At 35.7% G+C, this 22,330-nt stretch overlaps 1 protein-coding gene across 1 annotated transcript; it reads left to right on the top strand.

Moving 5' to 3' along the window:
• The first annotated feature begins 8,083 nt into the window (after positions 1 to 8,083).
• LOC104903964 (probable amidase At4g34880) lies at positions 8,084 to 17,085 on the top strand. The gene is made up of 5 exons (XM_010692114.4): positions 8,084 to 8,750; positions 15,476 to 15,690; positions 15,767 to 16,009; positions 16,247 to 16,445; positions 16,531 to 17,085. The coding sequence occupies exons 1-5, from the start codon at positions 8,274 to 8,276 to the stop codon at positions 16,915 to 16,917; spliced, it is 1,521 nt and encodes a 506-aa protein (XP_010690416.2). The 5' UTR covers positions 8,084 to 8,273; the 3' UTR covers positions 16,918 to 17,085.
• Positions 17,086 to 22,330: the final 5,245 nt, after the last annotated feature.

A 22,330-nucleotide genomic window follows, 5' to 3' on the forward strand; every position in this document is an offset into this window, starting at 1 on the left:
TATTATATGCTTGATTTTATATACATGGAGTCGCAATCTTGAATTTTTTATACGGTTCATTTTAACTTGGAAAAGTCTTTGGCCAAAGTGTTGTCAAGTTAAAATAGTATAAAAAATTGTAAAGGGGTGGAAAGCCCAACTTAAATTACTAGCAAAGAAAACTCGATTCAACGTTTAGTACGACGCTAAATCTTGAATTCAATGAGGATCCAACTTTACTTAGTAATTTGGAGCACTAAATTAGCAAATCATCCCGAGGTTAGTGTCTAATATTGCAATGAAGGAGGTTGAAAATTTATTTCTTAATAGACTTTTGGAGGATGCTCATATTGCAAGAGTGATATTACATAAAGTCTACCTATATGAGTAAGAAGTTTGGCCGCTTCACCAAGTTAGGGGCTTAACTTGGAAAACTCATGAATGGATATGGACACCATGGCGTCAAAGGTGTAGAGGGTTAAAGGAATTTTTGTTAGTACTTTGTGTGTATTGTATCTTCGATAATTCGTAGTGATTGTTTGATTCAAAGCTTAGCTCTATCATAACAATTGGAGTTATCGTAAAGTATACATATACTAAGTAGGAATTAATCTTTGACATTTCTATTTATGCACAAGTATGTTGTTTTGTGAATAATTTTGTGCAAATCGTTAGCCATTTATATTATATAAATGGAGGAGGATTGTTGGAAACTTTTACATAAATGGACTTAAGTGTACAAGGCAATGAAACAACATTGGATACCTTGTGTTCTGTGATGCTCTTAGTTGATTTATGAGGGATGTTACTAGTCATTGATTTAGCATTAATCTTGATGGTTAAGTGTAGTATGTTACATGAGGTTTAATACTCATTAACATCTAATGAATTAGATTTTAATGAGTCTTCAATGGTGTTCTCATCACTCCTTTACAACTAATGGCATCCTAGGTTTGATGGCTATAAATAGGCCATTGTAGTTCACTTGTGAAAGAGATAGAAAAAAGTGTTAAGTGTTCTCTCCTCTAAAACACTTGCTTGCTCTTTGAATTTCTAGCTAATTTTCAATAGAGTGTAAATCACAATCCAAAACACAAAGTCCTTTAGAATTCACTTTGATTGATCATATAAGTGAATTACAACTCCATTGTATCTCATTAGTTATTTCGTGGTAACCCGGTGATCCTAGTGGGGCGAAATTAAACTAATAGGAAAGCGTAGATTCCGTTCCTTGGAGTGATATATCCGGTTCTCTCATTGATCACACCTAACAATTCCTAGATTTGCTTTTTTTTTTCTTTTGACTAGTTGACAGTACTTAGAAAAGTTGTAATCTTCTATTTGCTATATAATATCCAAAGGATGATAATAGGAATGTTGTTTAGTTTCCTACTCTCAATCAGTCACTTGCTCTAGGTTTTAGGTACTATGGACTTATGGAGTCTTATACAGAGTTTATAGCTCGGGGAGAAAGTCACTTGTATGAGTCATTGTATGAATTGTACCATAATTTTAAGGTAATGAAGTCCCTTATTAGTAGGGAGAAATTCAGAGATCCCTCTTGCAAGTAGTGAAAATTGATCGTAGGGTCTTTGGGGTCACAAGTGATGTCAACATCACTAGGTTATTACCTATTACTTTATTAATTGTATCATATGTGGTATAAGTAACTGGGATCATATTGCTTAAGTTGTATGATGTATTACTCTTCTTTGTTATAAGTAATATTGGTTTGGTGGGTTTTACTCTAGAAAGGGCTTTTTCACATTCAACATTGTTTGACCTATTTTCATTGATTTAATCTCGAGTATTGTTGTTGTTCCCATCATATGATGGTTGATCGACGTATGGAAGAATTTTCCCTCTTAACAACCACCTATTAATCTATTTCACCAAGGATGTCTTGACCTAGTGGTTAAGATTGAGGTGCTGTGAACGATAGGTCACATGTTCGAATCCCCCCTCCCCTTCTTTGTACTTTGTACTGCCTTCGTGGCTCATATGAATAAAAAAAAAACTATTAATCTATTTCCATATATAACCACTATTAACTAAATATATTAACATCTATTAGAATATTTATAGGTTTATAAAGTAATCATAGTCCAAACTGTGAGAGGTGTTGGATATGTATCATAAGTCTAACATCGAAGAGATAAAAAGAATTTGCCTAGTTTATAAGAGTTCACCAACTATATTAGTATGAGACATTTTGGGAAGGAGCCAAAAAAACAGATCCGTGCGGACTAGGCCCAAAGCGGACAATATCATACTAATTGTGGAGTTGTATGTGGACTTGTGGACCCTACAAATGGTATCAGAGTTGACGGTTCAGCTAGGAGAACGTGCATACAATGGTGGAGCCCATGATTGCTGGAGCACGCAGGTGCAAAGCGGTGGAGCGGAAACATGTCGGTTGCAGTCACAGCTTGGAGTCATAGTGCATGAGATCTAAGGAGATGTGAGAGTCTCTAAGGTTTTTTTTTGAGAAGGAGTCTAAAAACAAATCCATGTGAGTTAAGCCAAAAGCGGACAATATTATACTAATGGTGGAGTTGTAGGTGAACTCGTGGGCCTACAACAAGAAATCTAAATAAAATTTTTGTTTACAAAATTTCATAAAATATTGTACATTATCAGAAATACTTCAGTCTAATTATTCTCCAAAAATATTCACAATTAATTAGTTTGATATGATATTTTACAGTGGCAGTCTGGCAGAGTGAGAGAGTGGTATGATCGAATTGAAGTGCATGCCCGGCCCAACAGTCCAACACACCTCTTTTCGTGATAAATGCATATCTCCTTTCCGAAAGCACTACTAATGGTATTTAGAAGTAGAGAGTCAGCAAGCATGTCAAAAGTTGATTCCTATAATCTCCACAACTCCTTCGGTGGGAATGTGGGATTTGGATTATCAATTATGTGGAAGGGAAAGCACCAACTAGCATATTAATTCAACTTTAAATTGGATAGAGAAATGGTGTGCTTTCACAAATCACTATTTTATCAAAAGCATCCACCTTGTTTTCCTATTTGCCCACCTCATCCATCTCTACTACACCATTCTTCTCTCGCTAATTTGGAGATATGTATTTATTTTTTTTTCTTTTTTACAACGAAAAAATTTACATTAATTAAATATGAAATTAGACATTATAGATAGTACATCCATTCTAAAACCAAAGAAATAAAACTGAGCATTACATGTTCTTATATAACAAGTACAATAATGTAAATAACTTAGAGTTGAATAAAACGGCTCGATGGAGGTCTCTGAGGTTGGATAACTGTATTAAGCTCTTTTGCTGGTGGATGGCGGCGCTGAAAACCTGATGAAAGGATCCGAAGGGGTGGACTGAGTTCACAAACGGGGTAACACAAAAACAACGAGAAATAGGAACTTGCAACATGATCAAGTCATGTTCCTTTGTGACTCAATAACATATTGAATGAGTATTTCAAGCTTCTTCGTTGGGGAGAAACTCAAATGAGTTGACGCGCTATAAACCAATTAACAAATTGGGGAGCCGCCTCCAGATATCTTTTTGTCAAGGTAATGATTGATAAGGTTATTACCAAGCGAGATTGATATCTAACCATTGTTAGATCTCGAACAATCATTCGATCTTCAAAATCGGAGGAAACAAACCCCAACCATGAAACCTCTTGCCAAGCAAACCCGAACCAATCACACAAACATGACCCAACATCTTGAAGACACGGACTACCTCCAACAAGTAACAAAAGTATCAAGCAGATTGAGAAAACAAACAACAAACTCATATGAACACAACCAAGAACTAAACAACAGAACGCATGCGGAGAAATAACCAACTAGGGCCAACACTCGGGCGGCAGCAACGATAATAACGCGAACAGGGTACAAGGAAGGGGAAGCTGACGAACGCGAACGGGGGACATGAAAGGGGAGGCCCACAACTACCGTAACACTAAACAGGGGAGTGGGGAGGGGAAGTCCAAAATGACCGCAACTAACACTAAATAGGGGAGGGGAGACCCACAACTACCGTAACACTAAACAGGGGAAGGGGGATGGGAGGCCCACAACTACCACAACTAACACTAAACAGGGGAGGAGGAGGGGGGGAGATGGGGAGGGGGGAGGGGAAGCCCAAAATGACTGCAACTCACTAAACAGGGGAGGGGGATAGGAGGGCCACAACAACAATACTAAACAGGGAAGGGAGGAGGGGAAGCCCAAAACAAGACCGACTCAACTACTTGACGCGAGGACGGGGACTAGGGACGACGAAACATAGGGAAGGGGGTGGGTGAACGACGAGAACAGGGGAAATGATGAAAATGTGGGGAAGGAGAAACGCTTCCAACAGGAGGGCGAGGGGGAAAAGAAACTAGCGGCTAAATGGGGAGCTAGGCTCGCCGGCGACGAGGTTGTGATGCTTGCCCCCATCGAGCCTAGAAAGGTGATATGTATTTATCAAGAGTGTGTTTTCTTTATCTCAAAAATAATGTTTCAAAAGAAGGAAGTCCAAACAAGTTTTGATGTATTATGGTAACTAATTATGTTAGTTTTAATATGTTCAAATTTATAATAATTTTTCTTTACCAGAATTTCGCTAAAGCTAAACTTATGCAACTTATTAGAAATTACTAAAACTTCTTTAAACCTATTACTAAAGAATTAATCTTAAAGAAGTTTTTATAATTCATGAATAAACTTTAGGATCGGCTCGACCAAGTAAAAAAAGATGGTCTAGACTCGGTGCAACTCGTAGGTCGTTCCTAGTTAGCTCTGGATTATTGATGTCATTTTTACTTTTAATCAATTGTAAAACGATAGTAAATTATTAAATCAGAACTGGAAGTTTGGACTTTTTCAACGAGGTTAGTGATTTACCGAAACTATAAACCTATAAGTAAATTTATTTTTTACAACTTTGTAACCTGTCAAAAACTCAAAATATTATAAAACAACATATATAAAAGGACAGGTCATTTAGGCAGTTTCACAGGGTTGATCTGGGGTTCAGTACAAAAAGAATATAATCGGGAGGTTTACTTTAGAAGATGGGTCATATCTAGATGATAAGGTGGCAGAGGTGTCTTTATATGAAGCAAGAGGGTATTTCACTTTCTCTCTAGAGGTGAGAGGTGAATGCCCTATTGGGGAAGAAAGTCAATCTAAGCAATATGAGTTACCCATGGATACCAGTTTATAGCAAAGTTGCCTATTTTACAGAGAAGAGAAGAGGTAAGGAAATTCTTTTTGGGAAATATATATATGTTGATTCGTTGGATTCATATTTTAAAATTGAATTTTTTATAAAAGTGTAAAAGCCGACAAAGAAAATCACGCGGTCTAGCCGAAAATCAAAATTTCAAAAAAATCGTACAAGAAAACTGTTTATTTTTTCGGTCTGCACCTTAGGTTCGCCTTGGACCTTAGGATCGAAAAAATAGGTCGGCTTGCCCTTAGCCCTCTAGAATACTAATAATCTTATTTGGTTTAATCCCTCTGCCTTTTCTACTAAGCTATCTCATATTACTAGAGATTGCGGGTAATTATCTAATTAATTTTTTCTGCATCTGATATATTTCTTATGTTCGATATATATTTCCCCAATCCTCCCCCATGCAGATCAAGTTTATGGAAAGAGTAATGGGTCGGAATGGCTTGGCCCAGTGTTATATTTACTTGTGATCCATAATCGGGAGTTCCATCACCTCAGCCCAATGCTTTGTGGAGAGGCCCAGGCCAGTGTGTCGGAGAATGACCCTTCAACGATAAGAAATAAAGTGTTGAAGATAGGCTAGTCGTTGAGAAAGTTTTTCTTGGATTATTCGTGAGTTTGGGGTTTACTGGCTTTAGTGTTGGACTTGATATTGGAAATAACAACACAAATATGGTAAATATATTTTGAAAAAAAATTCAAATTTTTTGTTTCTATCATACTTTTTTTATTTTAAAATAAGTGAAACATTTCTCTCTTTTAATTATTTGAGAGTTTTTTTTAAAAATATATTACTCATTTCAGAACAAAGGAAATAAATAATTAAACCTCATTACACCTCAACATGGTCTATCCCACCCATATATATTTACTCATTTCTCTTTCTAATAAATCAAGAAGGATATTGAAAAATTGTTGGAACACTAAAAAGTACTCCCTCTGTATTTTTTTATCTTTCCTACTTTGACTTTGCACGTTTGCCAATGCACTTATTCTACGTTAAATATCTTTCATTACATATTAGTAAAAATTATAATAATTGAATATTAATAAAGTACTCATTGAGACGAATCAAACAAGACCCCACATGACTATATTTTTTCTTATATATCGAGAAAAATCTAAAAGATTCTCTCTACTTGTGAATAGTGTCAAGATTCTAAGTGAGAAAGATAAAAAAATACAGAGGGAGTACTGTATATGTACAACAATGAAAAAGTAAGGCAGGTGAGTGTAAATGACTAAATAAGTGTGACTTTCATTGTCAAAATTGGATGAATTAAAATAAGTACTCCCTCCGTTTCAAAATACTTTTTAAATTTTTTTTATTTGTTCTAAAAATACTCTCTACACTTCTATTTTGGAATTATCCACTATTATTTTAATCATTCTACCTTTTAGCTATTGACCCACACTATCACTCCTCCAAATAAAATAATACCACTCTTATTACCTATCGACTCTAACCATGGCTCACATTATCTCTCCTTAAAATAAATTAATACTACCTCTGTTTTTATTTAGTTGCAACATTCACCTTTTTGCACAAACTTTAAAAAATGAGAAAAGAGAGTATAATTGACCCAATTGCCCCTGTTACTAGTATTGTAATTAAATGGGGAAAGAGTAGATGAAGTAAGGGTAATATAGTCAAATTATCCCAAAAGCTTTCCTAAATATGGAAATGTTACAACTAATAAAAAACACCTAAAAGTATAAATTGTTGCAAGTAAATAAAAACAGAGGTAGTACTACTTTTACTAACTACTAACTCATTTTACATCTACTTTTCAATAAAATAACAATTGATAATCAAACAACAACTTATTATCTAAAACTAAGTGCCTTGATAAGTGTCAAGAGTATTATGGGATGGAGAGAGTAGTAATTCTTTTCAAAATGACTGAAAGATAAAAGTAAGTAAATCTTTGAAAGACGAATGGGGGTATTGTTGAGTAAAAATTTGTGAACTTTTTTTGTCCGAAATTCCAAATCTTATAAGCACTTCCTAAAATTCTCTTTAACTCACATCTAATAATAATAAAAAAAAGATAATTGAACTTACAATAACACAAAAGAAATAACACTTTAGTAGAAATAAAAATTATAATTGAAAGATTATCTAGTTGCATTGCAGTTGAAAATGAAAAAAAAAGATAATTATAATTTCCTTACTTTTGAATTCTCACTTTGGACTTTTAGAGTGGAAATGCTAAACAGTCCAAAATTTCTACAAAAATTAAGATTTTTTTTTATAAACATTATACATTATACTTCTTTTGTTTTAAAATAAGTGCAACATTTTCCATTTATGAAAATATCATAATAAATGCAACATAGCTCAAAATGAAAAGTTTTTACCCTTTTATTTACATAAATGCCATTACTTATTTTTCCTAACAACTTAATATGCTAAAATATTTTTGAAATGGATTGGACTCATCGAACTCCAAAACGATGAGTGCAAATCCAATTCGAAAATATCTAGACTCGAAACTTTAAATATAAATCTTGTTCGACAAGTTTGAACTAGAATATATTGTACTTTGGACTTTTCGCAGTCTACTTACATCCCTACATTGAGCTATTATACATAAAAAAAAATCCTATTCCATTTTGTTAACAAATCGATGATTTCTCTACCAAGCAGGACCCTTGTCCCTTGCCCCCTTGGGTCTAATGGTATGACTTCTTAATTCACACATGGACGACCAAGGTTCAAATTTTGGTGGAAACAAAATTTCAATATTGTTGGAAGGAGGAAGTTTGGGGATTGTTGGACCTTTAGGTGAGTGGCTTCGTGCGAGGGCAGTCTAGAGGAAATTCATCTTACTACGGATTTTCGAAAAAGCAAAAAAGAATCGATGATTTCTTAAAAAAACAAAAAAAGAAAAGAAAAAACAACTCGATGATATGAGTTGCCTTGACGGTTTGATCACACCATGTTGTGTCTTTGTTGTTGTTTGCACTATTCCACTTGAACAGATCTCACCGCAGAAATAGGCCAAAACTGTCACCCATCCACGGCTCCACCCCTTCAAAATTCTCCCTCTCTCTCTCCTCTGACTTTACACCAAAATGACCACCAACGACCAAGACTTCCAATTTGAAGAAGCAACAATCACAACCATTCATCAAGCCTTCTCCCAAAACACCTTGACCTGTACACAACTCGTTGACTACTACCTCAATCGAATCGAAACCTTAAACCCTATCCTACGCGCTGTCGTCGAGGTTAACCCTGACGCGCGTGCTCTAGCTAAACTCGCAGACGATGAACGAGACAATGCGCGTGGAAATGGCGCTGAATTAGGCGCGTTGCATGGAGTTCCAGTGTTGGTGAAGGATACTATTGGAACTAAAGATAAGATGGGTACTACTGCTGGTTCCTACGCGCTGGTGGGGTCAGTGGTGGCGCGTGATGCTACGGTTGTGGAGAAGTTGAGAAAATCTGGGGCAATTTTATTAGGGAAGGCAAGTTTGTCAGAGTGGTATAAAATAAGGTCCATTGATCATCTTCCTAATGGTTGGTGTGCTAGAGCTGGTCAAGGAGTGGTTAGTTTACTTCTCCTTTTCCAAACATTTCACTTTTTAATCTGATTCACCAATCATATTTAACTCTTAATATACTTTAAGGTGTTGTTTAGTTGACATTATTTAGCATAAGAAGTTGGAATTTGTAAGAATTGGAATTTCTTGGTGTTGTTTGATCGATAAATTTATGGGAAATAGAATCTCTTAGGAAATTTCACTTCCCCCAAAATGGAGGAAATTATTTACCTAGAGGGACCTAGATAAGTAAAACTTTCCGTGAAACTTTCACTTCCCATGAATCACTAAACAACATTTAGCAATTCCTAGAAAATATAATTACATGGGAAAAAAAATTTCAAGGAAGTTATCCCCTCCGTCTCAAAATATAGTTCTCATTTCCCTTTTTTTACGGTAATTTATGCAAGTAGAATGTAGGAGAGATAGTGAAGATTTTTTGTTTATTTAAATAAATGTTGTATGGAAAAAAATGATTTTACGAAAGAAAATGGAGAATAATTGGTGGAAGAGCATTAATTGTAATATTTTGATTGAATAAACAAAGGGAAAAACAAAATTCAAGAAGCAAATAAATAATGGGACACATTTTTTCCAAACAAATTACGGAAAAATGTGGAACTAAATATGAAAACAAAAACTATATTTTGGGACACCCAAAATGAAAATGGGAACTATATTTTGAAATGGAGGGAGTAGTTGACATCTGTGATGATAAATTCATTAGTCGTAAGGCTATAAATCATGCATCAATTAATGATCCTATATAAGAACGCTAACGAGCCAAACCAAGCTTATGTTTAAGCTTGAATTGTGTCTCGAGCTTTATATAGCTTAAAGGTTCAAGTTCAACTTACTTCAAGATTTCACCTGTTTGGAAATTATAATTAAGTTAATACATTTTAGACTTTAGTAAGTTTTTGTTGTTTCTTTTAAGCATATGGAGCATATTTTTACTATTAATTTCAAGGTAAAAATATTGGCCAATATTCCCGAATTTCTCTAGTTAAAGATAGATGTTCTGATTCTCGAATAATGAATAATTGGAGTTAAACTCGAATAGTTCTCGAGCTGCTTAGTGCTTAGGTTCATTATTAGCACCCAATTCTATACATGAAGAATGACCAAGAATGATTATGAAACATAGTGAAGAAATTCATAAACTGAATTTCATATTTTGCGGAAATGTAAAATACAGAAGAGAGAAATGTAGAGAGAGAAGGAGAGAAGAATTTTATTAATGTGTTTTGTAAGTAAGTGAATGAATACTTATACACATCAATATCAGCTTATATACAAGTAGCTGAATCTCTAAGCTATAGAATTAACTATATGCTTATACAAGATAGTTGTTATAACTAACTGTATGCTGAGCTGGCAGTTAGTTACAAACAGAATAACTAACTTTCTGATATCTTCAACAGCCCCCTCAAGCTAGGGAGGATCAGGATTAAACCTAGCTTGGAGCTCAGTTTGATATGTTGAGGAGAAGAAAGGGCTTTAGTGAATAAATCTGCAATCTGCTTTGTGTGGAATGTAAGAGAGTTCCAACAAGCCTTCCATCACCTTTTCTCGAGTGAAATGGCAATCTAATTCGATGTGTTTAGTTCTTTAATGCAGAACTGGATTCTTGCCAATATGTATAGCTGATTGGTTATCACATAGAAGCTTTACAGGTTGTAAATTAGAACACCAAACTCTTGTAAAAGCCTGACCAACCAAGTCACTTCTGCAGCAGCAGCTCGCAGCTGCATAGCTCGATATTCAGCTTCTGAGCTAGATTTAGACACAGTTGCTTGCTTTTTAGACTTCCAAAGAAACTGGAGAATTGCCTAGGAGCATAACATAACCAGTGACTGATCTTCTTGTGTTTGGACAGGAAGCCAATCTGAATCTGAATATGCCTTCAGTGTTAACTGATTACTAGCATTGAGCTGATTCCTTGTCCAACTGTCCAGCTAAGTACCTAGAACATGTATTAAAGCATCAAAATGCTGAGTTCTAGTGGTGCATATACTGGCTTAGAGTTTGTACTGCATAGGAAAGGTCAGTCTAGTATGAGTGAGGAAATTCAATTTCCCTACTGACTCCTATACAATGCTGGATCAGAATAGAACTCTCCTGAATCTGAGGTTAGCTTGAGATTAGCTGGAAGAGGAGCCTTAGCAATCTTTGACAAATCTAACCCACTTGAGAGCAATAACTCCTTGGTGAACTTCTTTTGTGTCATAATGAGCCCTTGGTGAACATGACTGATTTCCATTCCTAGGAAGTAATGTAGTTGTCCCAAGTCTTTGATACTAAAGACTTTATGAAGATGAGCTTTGAGATCTTGAATGGCTGAATCATCATTGCCTGTCAAGATGATATCATCTACATAGATGGCTGCAATCAACACTGATGTTTCACTTCTTTTAATGAACAAAGAATAATCATTTAATGACTGCACAAATCCTTGTTGTATCAATTCAGATGTAAGCTTTGCAAACCACTGTCTTGAAGCTTGCTTCAAGCCATAAAGAGATTTCTTTAACTTGCATACAAGATTTTGTGGGTTAGGCAGTCCTTCAGGCATCTTCATAATATCTCTTCAGTCAAATCCCCATGCAAAAATGCATTATTAATGTCTAGTTGAAACAGGTTCCACCTTTTACTTGCAGCAAGGGCTAAGAGACATCTCACAGTGGACATTTTCACCACTGGTGAGAATGTTTCTTCAAAATCTATCCCATATTGTTGTGTGTAACCCTTAGCAACCAGCCTTGCTTTGAGTCTTTCCAGGCTTCCATCAGCTTTAAGCTTGACCTTGAACACCCATTTACACCCTATGGCCTTTTTAGCAGGAGGAAGGGTAGTTAATTCCCAAGTACCATTAGTTTCCAGGGCATCAATTTCCTTTTTCATGGCTGTTACCCACCCTTCATGTTGGGAAGCTTCTAAATAGCTATTGGGTTCTGTAAGAGATGATGTTTGGGCTATGAGAGATTGAGAAGATGAAGGAAGATCTTGAAACTGAACTATGTTACACCAGTGAGAAGAGATACTGGTGGCAGCAACATAGTCATTTAGCCAAACAGGTGGTATATGATGTCTGGTAGAATGTCTGATAGGTGGTATTTGTGGTGGTACATTAAGAGTATTAGAAGATGAGGAAGAAAAAGAAGAAGAATCAGGATTGGATGTAGTAGATATATCAATCAAGAAGGGTTCAGGGAGATCATAAGAAAAAGCTGAATCTGGGATAGTATTTATAGGTAAGAAAATAGGTGAAGGATTAGGAGTGGAGTAATGGTAGGGAAGATGCTTCTCATGAAACTGAACATCTCTAGTAACAAAAACTCTTTTGGTTATAAGATCCATGACCTTATAAGCCTTCTGATCAGGAGGGTAACCAATCAAAATACAAGAAGTAGCTCTAGGATCCATCTTACTTCTGTTCACCTTCAATGTAGAAACAAAACACAAACAACCAAATACTCTTAAGTAGGATAGATCAGGTTTGTGGCCATAAATGGTTTCATAAGGAGAAGAAAAATTTATAGCACTGAGAGGCATCCTATTAATCAAATGTGTAGCTGTTAACAAACATTCACCCCAAAGATTAGGAGGAATATGGGATTGAAAATATAGAGCTCTTCCTGTTTCTAGAAGGTGTCTATGCTTTCTCTCCACAACACCATTTTGTTGTGGAGTATCTGGACAAGATCTCTGATGTTGAATACCATGCTGCTGATAAACACTCATAATAGCTCCTTCACAAAACTCTTTTGCATTATCAGATCTTATGCATTTGATGTGAGCATGAAATTGTGTTTGAAGATAAACAATAAAATGCTCAAGTATCTTAACTGCATCAGATTTATGCTTCATGAGAAAAATCCATGTAAACCTTGAAAAATCATCCACAACTGTAAGGAATTGATTGAATCCATCATGTGTACAAACCTTAAAAGGCCCCCAAGTATCTATATGAAGTAACTCAAAGCAAGCAGATGTGTAAGTAACACTAACAGGAAAAGGAACTCTAGTTTGCTTTGCCTTAGGACAAACTTGGCAAAGAAAATCACAAGACTCATTACAAGATATCCCTTCAACAACATGATGCATTTTATTATATGGCATATGACCTAGTCTGAGATGCCAGAGCTTCATAGCTTCCATACCAGCAACACAAGCTGTGTTATTAACATTCAAGGATTTCTTCAAAACCACAAATCCATCACTAGCAGCATATAATCCAGAGTCCAGCTCACCAAGAACCAGGGAACTGTTCTGAGAATGTTCCTGAAGGATGCACTTTTCACTTGTAAACACTATATCACAATTAAGATCTTTGCATAACTTGTGAGTGCTTATCAAATTGAAAGTAAAATCAGGAACATGGAGAACATTTTTAAGCTCAACACCATTTTGAAACTTCACATTGCCAACATGTTGCACTACAACATGTTTTCCATCAGCAATAGTAATAGTATTCTGAGTTTTATTGAACTGATCATATGACTCAAACATATCTAAATCAGAACAGATATGGTCAGTTGCTCCACTGTCAATTATCCACTTTGAACTAAGAGAGGAAATTAAACAAGTACCTGCTACATATGCAGAAGGTGAGTTAGAATGCACAAGATTCTGTGCATTCTGATTAGTGGTACTGTTGTTGGAAGAATCTTGTACCATCTGTACAAGTTTATGATATTGTTCTGAAGTGAGTTCAGCAGGTGTCTCATTGGAACCATTATCATCATCATCTCCATATACAATTGCTGCAATTCTTTTGCCTTTTCCTCCTTTGAAGGCTGAAGGATGACCATGAAGCTTATAACACCTATCAACAGTGTGTCCAGTCATCTTGCAATGATCACAAAATAAACTTCTTCTTGGATTATAAAAACTTCCATTGTATCCACCCTACTACCAGTATTACCAGAATTTCTATTCCAAGAATTAGGACCAGGAGGTTTATATACAGCATCTGGAGTCAACCTTCCTATCTTCAGCTGCAAATGCCATGACATGTGTCTCACTAGAAGTAGCAATACTTCTTTGCTTTTCTTCTTGAATTAATAACCGATATGCCATTGATACATTAGGTAGGGGCTGCATCATTAAGATGTTAGATCGGATATTGGCATACTTTGTATTCAGCTTCATCAACAACTGAACTAAGCGTTCTTCTTGCTGTTGCTTAACAATTCTTTGTGTAAGATTGCATGTACAGCCAGTACATGTACACACAGGTATTGGATTTATACCACTGAGTTGATCCCATAATGCTTTAATTTCTGTAAAAAATTCTGCCACAGCAATATTTCCTTGGGATAACTCATGTAGAGTTTGTTGTATAGAGTACAACTGTGCTCCTGAATTCTGAGAATACCTTTCTTCAAGATCCTTCCATATATCTCTAGCACTAGTGAAGTAGATCACACTCCTGGCTATAGTGGTGTCTAAAGAATGCAGAATGTAAGATGTAATCATGGCATTACATCTCTCCCAAGCAGCACAAGCAGGATCAGTAATTGGAGGTTTAGGAAGGGATCCATCAATGAATGAGATTTTATTTTTACAAGACAAAGCAATCATAATGCCTCTTTGCCATTCTGTGAAGTTGTCTCCATTGAATTTTACAGAAACGAGAGAATTGGCTGGATTCTCTGATGGATGAATGAAATAAACACTAGAAGGATTTTGTGTGAGAGGAATTTCAGTTGATGATTCAGGCATTTTGATAAAGAAATCAAGATTAAGATGCAGCAAAATTTGCACAAGAAACACTTTCTGAACTGATTACAAAGTGTTGAAAGAGAGGAAAATTCAATAGAATCAACTAGAGAATATCAATTTTGAAAAGAATGTCAAGTAATTTTCAATGAATCACAGAATTACAAACAACGAAACAAAGATTCTGGAAATCTAAAAAATTCAGATCAAACCTCAAATATTCAACTGATGATCTGAAAAATTTCTTCAAAGAATTCAAATCAATGAAGTTATGCAGAAAAAGAAACACGAAATCAGCAAGAAGAATCGCTCCCTTGCTCTGATACCATGAAGAAATTCATAAACTGAATTTCATATTTTGCGGAAATGTAAAATACAGAAGAGAGAAATGTAGAGAGAGAAGGAGAGTAGAATTTTATTAATGTGTTTTGTAAGTAAGTGAATGAATACTTATACACATCAATATCAGCTTATATACAAGTAGCTGAATCTCTAAGCTATAGAATTAACTATATGCTTATACAAGATAGTTAGTTATAACTAACTGTATGCTGAGCTGGCAGTTAGTTACAAACAGAATAACTAACTTTCTGATATCTTCAACACATAGAATTGTGCTAAAAGTAGGTCTGTAGGTGTGAGTATTGGCGGGTCTTTGGTAATCATTTGTTGTCTTCATCAGTTGAGCCCTTTATTTCGATGAAGAGATAGAGTTGTATGTAGCGTACATAATGTAGTTCAAGATGTCCCATCTTACATGTTAATTGCATAGAGAGGAAAATGTGAGGATCTAAAATTACAATCCGGTGTAGATGAAATTTAAAAATGATGTTAAGTTGATGAATATGGTAGTGATTTATGAAGTTATATGTGAAGGCAGATGACCGAAATTAGAGCTTGGTTAATCTGGTGTAGTCAGTTGAGTGTATATATCTTATATACTCCTATAATTCTGTTCTGTATAGTTATCATTTATATTCTCAAAGTATTGATCTCAATTCATGTAGAACCCATATGTAAAATCTGCTGATCCCTGTGGCTCAAGCAGTGGTTCAGCAATATCTGTAGCAGCGAACCTAGTGGCCGTATCACTTGGCACTGATACTCACAGCTCCATCATCTGCCCTTCTGATCATAATTCTGCTGTGGGCCTAAGGCCAACAGTCGGACTTGTTAGCCGAGCTGGTGTCATTCCCATTTCTTCCCGCCAAGACACTGTTGGGTAAGTAGCATTGAAACATCTGACAATAATCTAATTCTATCATCAGAGTAATATCACTTATGATGTGAATTTGCAGGCCTATATGTAGAACTGTTTCTGATTGTGTATATGTTCTGGATGCGATTGCTGGTCCAGATCCTAGAGATGAGGAAGCAACAACAAAATCTTCGAAATATATACCTCGAGGAGGATATAAACAATTCCTTAAAGTGGATGGAGTAAGAGGAAAGAGATTAGGCATTGTTAGACATCCGTTTGTTACCTCCTTACATGAATCCACTGTGGCTCAATCTTTTGAACATCACCTCGAAACCTTAAGGTAAAAGTGAAAGATATAAAACCCACTTTGGAAGAATCAGTCTCTATGAAAAAAGAGTTCGACTATTTGGCTGAATTTTAGTCCCGTAAGTCTAGTGGGGAATTCTTGTAAGAACTCTCATATATCTTGTGAAGCCACTAAAGTTTAGCCAAATAATGTTTCCTGAAATAAATATTTTCTTCTGCACTATCAAAATCATGTGCTTCAGTTGTAGTAAAACATATGATGGATTTGCAGGGAAAGAGGAGCAACATTAGTGGACAGCCTTGAGATATCACACATTGCTGAGATCCTTAATCCTCATGATAGTGGTGAAATAACAGCAATGATTGCTGATTTCAAGCACGCGATATCTAAATACCTCAACGAGCTTGAATCATCTCCTGTGAGGTCCCTAGCAGAGATAATTGCCTTCAATGAGAAAAATCCTGAACTGGTAATATGAGTGTTTGATTTCAGTTTTCTGTAGACAACGTGCACATAATTAGTTTAACTGTCTGAGACAACCTTGTGTAATACAGGAAAAGACTAATGAGTTCGGGCAAGATGGATTTGTAGAGGCAGAAAATATGCATGGAAATGGAGAGGAAATAGCTAAGATAATTGAGCATCTTGAACAGCTATGCAAGGAAGGTTTCGAGAAATTGATGAAAGAGAATGAATTAGACGCGATGGTGACTCCCGGGACAAAGGCTATCCCTGTGATGGCAATCGGAGGGTATCCTGGGATTACTATTCCTGCTGGTTATGATGAACATGGAATTCCATTTGGAATGTTATTCTCAGGATTGAAGGGAACTGAACCAAAGCTCATTGAAATTGGTTATGCGTTTGAACAAGCTACTTTGGCTAGGAAGCCACCCTTGTTTGACTCACCTGAATGGCATGAAGATTTGCACATACCATGATTCTTAATGTGGTAGTTGAAACATGTAGAAGAGAACAAGTTTGTTCTCACTTTCCACACTTTTATCATCTCATTAGAAGAAAGATCATCGTTTTCATTTTGTATTTTCTTCCTGTTTTTTTTAGTGTATGGTAATTGAGTATTTGTGGCAAAAAGGCTGAGTTATTTAGCATTGTTAGATACTCCCCGCCCCCAATTTGATTTTACTTACAACATTCTAATTTCACACTTTCCAATCATCTATAAATAAAAATGATGAAAAGATATGTTGAAACATAGATTGAGATTATAATTAGAGATCGCAATGGGTAGGATCTGGACAGGGTCCTCTAGGATCCAGATCCAGATTCATTTTATAGGCAAGGATCCAGATTCTATCCGGATTCATTGGATAATGAGAATGAGGATCCAGATCTACATCCATATGGACCCTAAGGATCCGAGTCCTAAACGGATCGAAAATGGATCTTTGCCTATTTTGTTCAAATTACCCTAATTTTTACAATAATTAAAGATTTTAAACAATAGAGTCATCTAATATCAACTAAAAATTATATTTAATTTCAGAAAAATAACAATTGCAACCATCTACAACTATTTAATTATCAAACTGTAGATTAATCAACTATTTATGAAAGATTAACAGTTATCAACCGATTTTTCGAACTCAACAATCCAGTAAATTCGTACATTAATTTGAAATTCAAGCAAAAATCTGTTATTACATGTAATAACAACTAATATTATAATATTATTATAAAAACGAGTAAACGGATCTGGATAATAATTAAGGACCCGGTTCAGATCCATTTTTTCAAGGGGATCCAGATCCTACCCGGATCCATAGGGTCCAAAATTTTAGGATCCAGATCCGTAGAAAATGGATCTGGATCCACGGATCCGAGTAGGGTCCATTACCCACTGCCATCTCTAATTATAACAACATATTTATCTTTTTTTTATATTAACAAACAATAGTATACTGTCAAAGTTAGTCAATAAATAATGCATAAATTTTGATGAAAACTTTTGAGTGTATATATATATATATATATATATACCGAGTTCATATGAGACTGAATACTTATATGAGAAATAAGAATGAATTTTATGCACTATAACTCTTATGGATAAGTGATATAACTCTAATGAAAAAGTGATGTCACTCCAAAAAAAGAATACTTGAAAAACAAAATTTTAAAAAAAATTTTTGGGCTCAAATTTTTTTAGGAGGGTATAACTCTAATGAACCAGTGTTGTAACTCTAATCCCATCGTGTGGTTGAGATTCATTCTCATTTCTCATGTAAGGAGCATTCTCATGTGATCTTGCCCCTATATATATATATATTTATTGTAATTAGAAGTAATTATGTTTTTTAAGTTGACATATATACAAATTGGACTCCTAATATATTAAGTGACCTATCAAGTAAATGAGTAATATATTAATATATCCTTGTGTTACAAGTTATATTACCTATTAAGTTTCCGTTTACCATAATAGTGATAACAAAATATCAAATCAACTTTGTTGCATTATAAAAACTTCTAATGGGCCTGCAAAATAAAAACACAGTTTTACCTATCTCAAAAAGAAATTTGAGAAAAATATATTGTAGTTGATTTCAATCATTTATCAGTAGTCTTTATGACTTGAAAAATGATATTACAAATTTTGTCGTCTCGAATCAACTATTTGAATGAACGATCCATTATATGATACGAGTTTATGCAGCAGATAACTATTTGTCTTAAATATATAGAGACTTATAAACTTATTAGACGTGATTTATTTAATACAAAAAGTTACCCTTTAGACCTGAGTAATCTTTTATCATAAATATGTCTCTTTTACTTATATACAAACGACTCATTTAAGGTAAACAAATTTTTTTTGTTTAAAAATGACTTATTTTGACTTAAAAGATGGCCCATTTTGCGAAAAATGAACGATATAACAATTAATCTATTATGAACCCGATACTAAATACTAATTGAAAGTTATGAAGTTCACGTGTAATCTAAATGTATACGTTGATATGGAGATATGCAATTCAATTAATTTCATTAAAAAATAATAAACGAATTATACGCAATGATCCGGGGCTTCGTCCGGAGAAACAACTAGTTCTTTATTCATAACTCAAAAGGATTATGACATTATGTCTAGCATTATTCTTCAGAAATTCTGAAACTTATGTTGGTGAAACTATAATGTACACAAAGAAGCAAAGGAAGAAACTATTACTCCTAAAATATACCAACGAGCCATAGTAATCAAATTTATTCACTTCTGTTCTTTTGATACTTAGACTTTGCACACATATTAAATACTTCACTATCAACTTTCTACAAGCATGTGTTTTGGGCTTGATACCTCGCAAGTTTTCGCCTAACATTGTTACTTAGACGATTCGGCCCAGGTTTGCCCATCTCTTACTGGAACCGTAGGTTGATATCTAAATCCAAAATCGCCTATTCTAACTGTCCTTTCTCCAAATAATGGCTTTACACTTTATTTGATAGTTTTGCTTTAACCAACTAAGATACTTGACATCTGCTATCTAATTATTATTATGTGATTACTTCTATTATTAACATCTCTATCAAGTGTGTATTATAGCCTTTAAAAATAGCTCGGTTCCTCACTTTTCACTCTAGTCCACCGAAATGCTTTGAAAAGGTCTCCCGTGGCTTCAACATTTATCCCAAGAGGTTTCCTTCCTGACCACTGGAAAGGACATAGAATCGTGTATACTATGGACTTTAAAATCGGCTATTTGTTATTTCTAAACCTTTTCTGAACCTTATAATGTTGTCCTTACGAGACCTTCACAAGGGCATGGGATGACTCTCGGGTGGTCGGAAACTCTATACAAATTGACTTAAAATCGGTTGTATACCTTATCTTATACTTCCTCTGTTCTATAAGTGACATTTCTCTCAAAAAGCTCTCACATAAAAGAGAGAAATGTCTCGCTTATATAACAACACATGAAGTATCTTTTTTCTGATAAAATAGAATGTTATGTGGATATACTTTCTAAATAGATTTATAATATAAATATTTTTCGTAACACAGTGAGGACTATCATTAGTTTGTACAACTATAAATCTTGATAGATGGAAATCACTCCGATTATGGAGTTTCACTAAATCAAACATTTTGGTTAACCTTGAAAAGGCTCCAAAGATCACCTCCATTATTCACCACCATATGCCCATTCTTAATCATGGTTATGATTTTAAATGGTCTTTTATGACCCTAAAATGCATCACATGTGGACTTAACCCAACCCCCAGAATGTAGGAAGGGTGACTTATAGACTTAAAATTCGTCAATTTTTGGCTTTAAATTTGGACTTTTCTTAACCTGGAAACTTTTTTTTTATCAAGGATATTACCATGGGCCTCGGGATTAAAATGTTATACCACTTGTTTATGATGGATAACATCCAAGTAAACGCGAATTTCCGTTTTGCGTCTTCACGCCCGATCGGGCGAGACGATGTTTCTCGTTCTCAAAGTTTTTCGCTCTCGGGCCCGATCGGGCGGCCTCCGACCGACCCGATCGGGCGAACGTTCTTTTACGCGGATTTTGGTTTCCGCGGTCTGTGGGACATCTTTTTTTTATTCTTTTATATAAATACCCCACCCCAAAAACCAAGACTCATTATTCTATTCTAAAATAAAACCTTAAACACAAACCTACCCTATTGTCTACAAGATTTGAGCACTTCTTGAGAAATATCAATCTTTGATCGAGGCGGGTGCACGGAATCAGAGATAGTTGTGTGAACCTTGAGGAAAAAACGCCATCGTGAATCCGCATCGGTGGTGGCAAATTCATTTCTAAGACAATCGCCATCATACCACTCGGTCCTCATAAAGTAATTAAATAATCCAAATGGAACAACATGATTCAATTATTATCTGATACCAACATAAATTTAATCCCTCATGTGAATTAATAAATAAAGGTCTCAAATCTCATGTGCTTGCATCAATCATCCATACAAATATAATATAATTATCATAATCAACATGTTTCGCACAACGGCATAAAACATGCAAATTTAATTGAATATAAATCACGTATGAACTAAAAAATATAGTTCCATATACATGATACATCATAAATCCCCCTTATTCTCTTTTCTCCTCATTTCCCTTTCTACTTCCTCACTTGATCATTGATTGATCATAGTGACATGCATTTTGCTAGATTTTCGATCTGTTTTAATCGAATTTCTAGTACATATGCTTTCACCATGTTTTCTCGTGTTTTCATTGCAGGTATAACCCTTTTCGGGGCCGAGTAATGCGAGATATGGCTTAAGCGGACGAGCTAGAGAAACCGAGGGAGCTTGAGGTGCGCTTGGATACATCCGTACACAATGGTGCACCCGCACATACAAGTGGTGCGCCCGCACTTCAGCAGTTTCAGAGAAAAAAAAGACAGACCACATTGGTGCACCCGCACCACATTGGTGCTCCCGTACCCTTACGAAGGTGCGCCCGCATCATTTGACGAGAGATGCAAAGTTTGAGGCAGATGAGTTAGGTGCGCCTGCACCTGATATTGGTGCGCCTGCACCTGATATTAGAGTAGATGGTGTAACCTATAAACATTGTGCTTATGTGACAATGTACGGGATAATTCTCCAATGGTTTCTTAACTATGTGTATGGGTAAAACGTTAATTTAATCTTATCTTGCTCCCTTCAAACAAATTAAAAAATAAAGTAAGAGGTAATTTACCATGCTCTCTTAGAATCAACGAAGATCCGAAAACAAAAGGGGGAAAAGAAAGGGGTCCGGGAAACGACAACGTCTCGTAGAGGTTGAGGAGGCAGCACGGTGGCGGCGACGTTTGTCAGAACTTAGAGCTCCGGCAGCAGCAAAAGTATTAGGAGGAGTAGCAAGGCACAACCAAGCAGAGGAGGCGCAAAGGATAAGAAAAGCAGCAAGAAAGATGAGAGAGAAAGGCAGGAGGTTGTGGCGGTTTGACGCGATAGGACTGGTGGTTTGAGCGAGTGCAACAGTGACGCAACGAGTATGAGCAGGGGTAAGGGAGGTCGCGTCGAGTGTGAGAAAAGGAGGAGAGAATCAAGGTGTTGCATGGAGCTGTATTGATGGAGAATGCAGCGCTGGAGGGGAGCTTTAGTGGTGGTGCGTCGGCGGTGCCCCTGTGGTGGTCTTGGTGATTTTGAGTAGACAAAGCTCTAAATGTTGTTGACTTTTGGTTGATTTTACGGTTTTTTCACCAAGTACCCCCGAGTTTTCAAAAAATTCACGTGGTACTTCCAACTTTTAAAAATACACGAGGTACCCCTAAGTTTAAATAATAATTCATGTGGTACCCTCAATGACTAACGACGTTAACCGTCATTAGTGATTAACCCTAATTTT

This window comes from Beta vulgaris, chromosome 9 (assembly GCF_026745355.1).
Source record: "Beta vulgaris subsp. vulgaris cultivar EL10 chromosome 9, EL10.2, whole genome shotgun sequence".
Taxonomy (NCBI): domain Eukaryota; kingdom Viridiplantae; phylum Streptophyta; class Magnoliopsida; order Caryophyllales; family Amaranthaceae; genus Beta; species Beta vulgaris.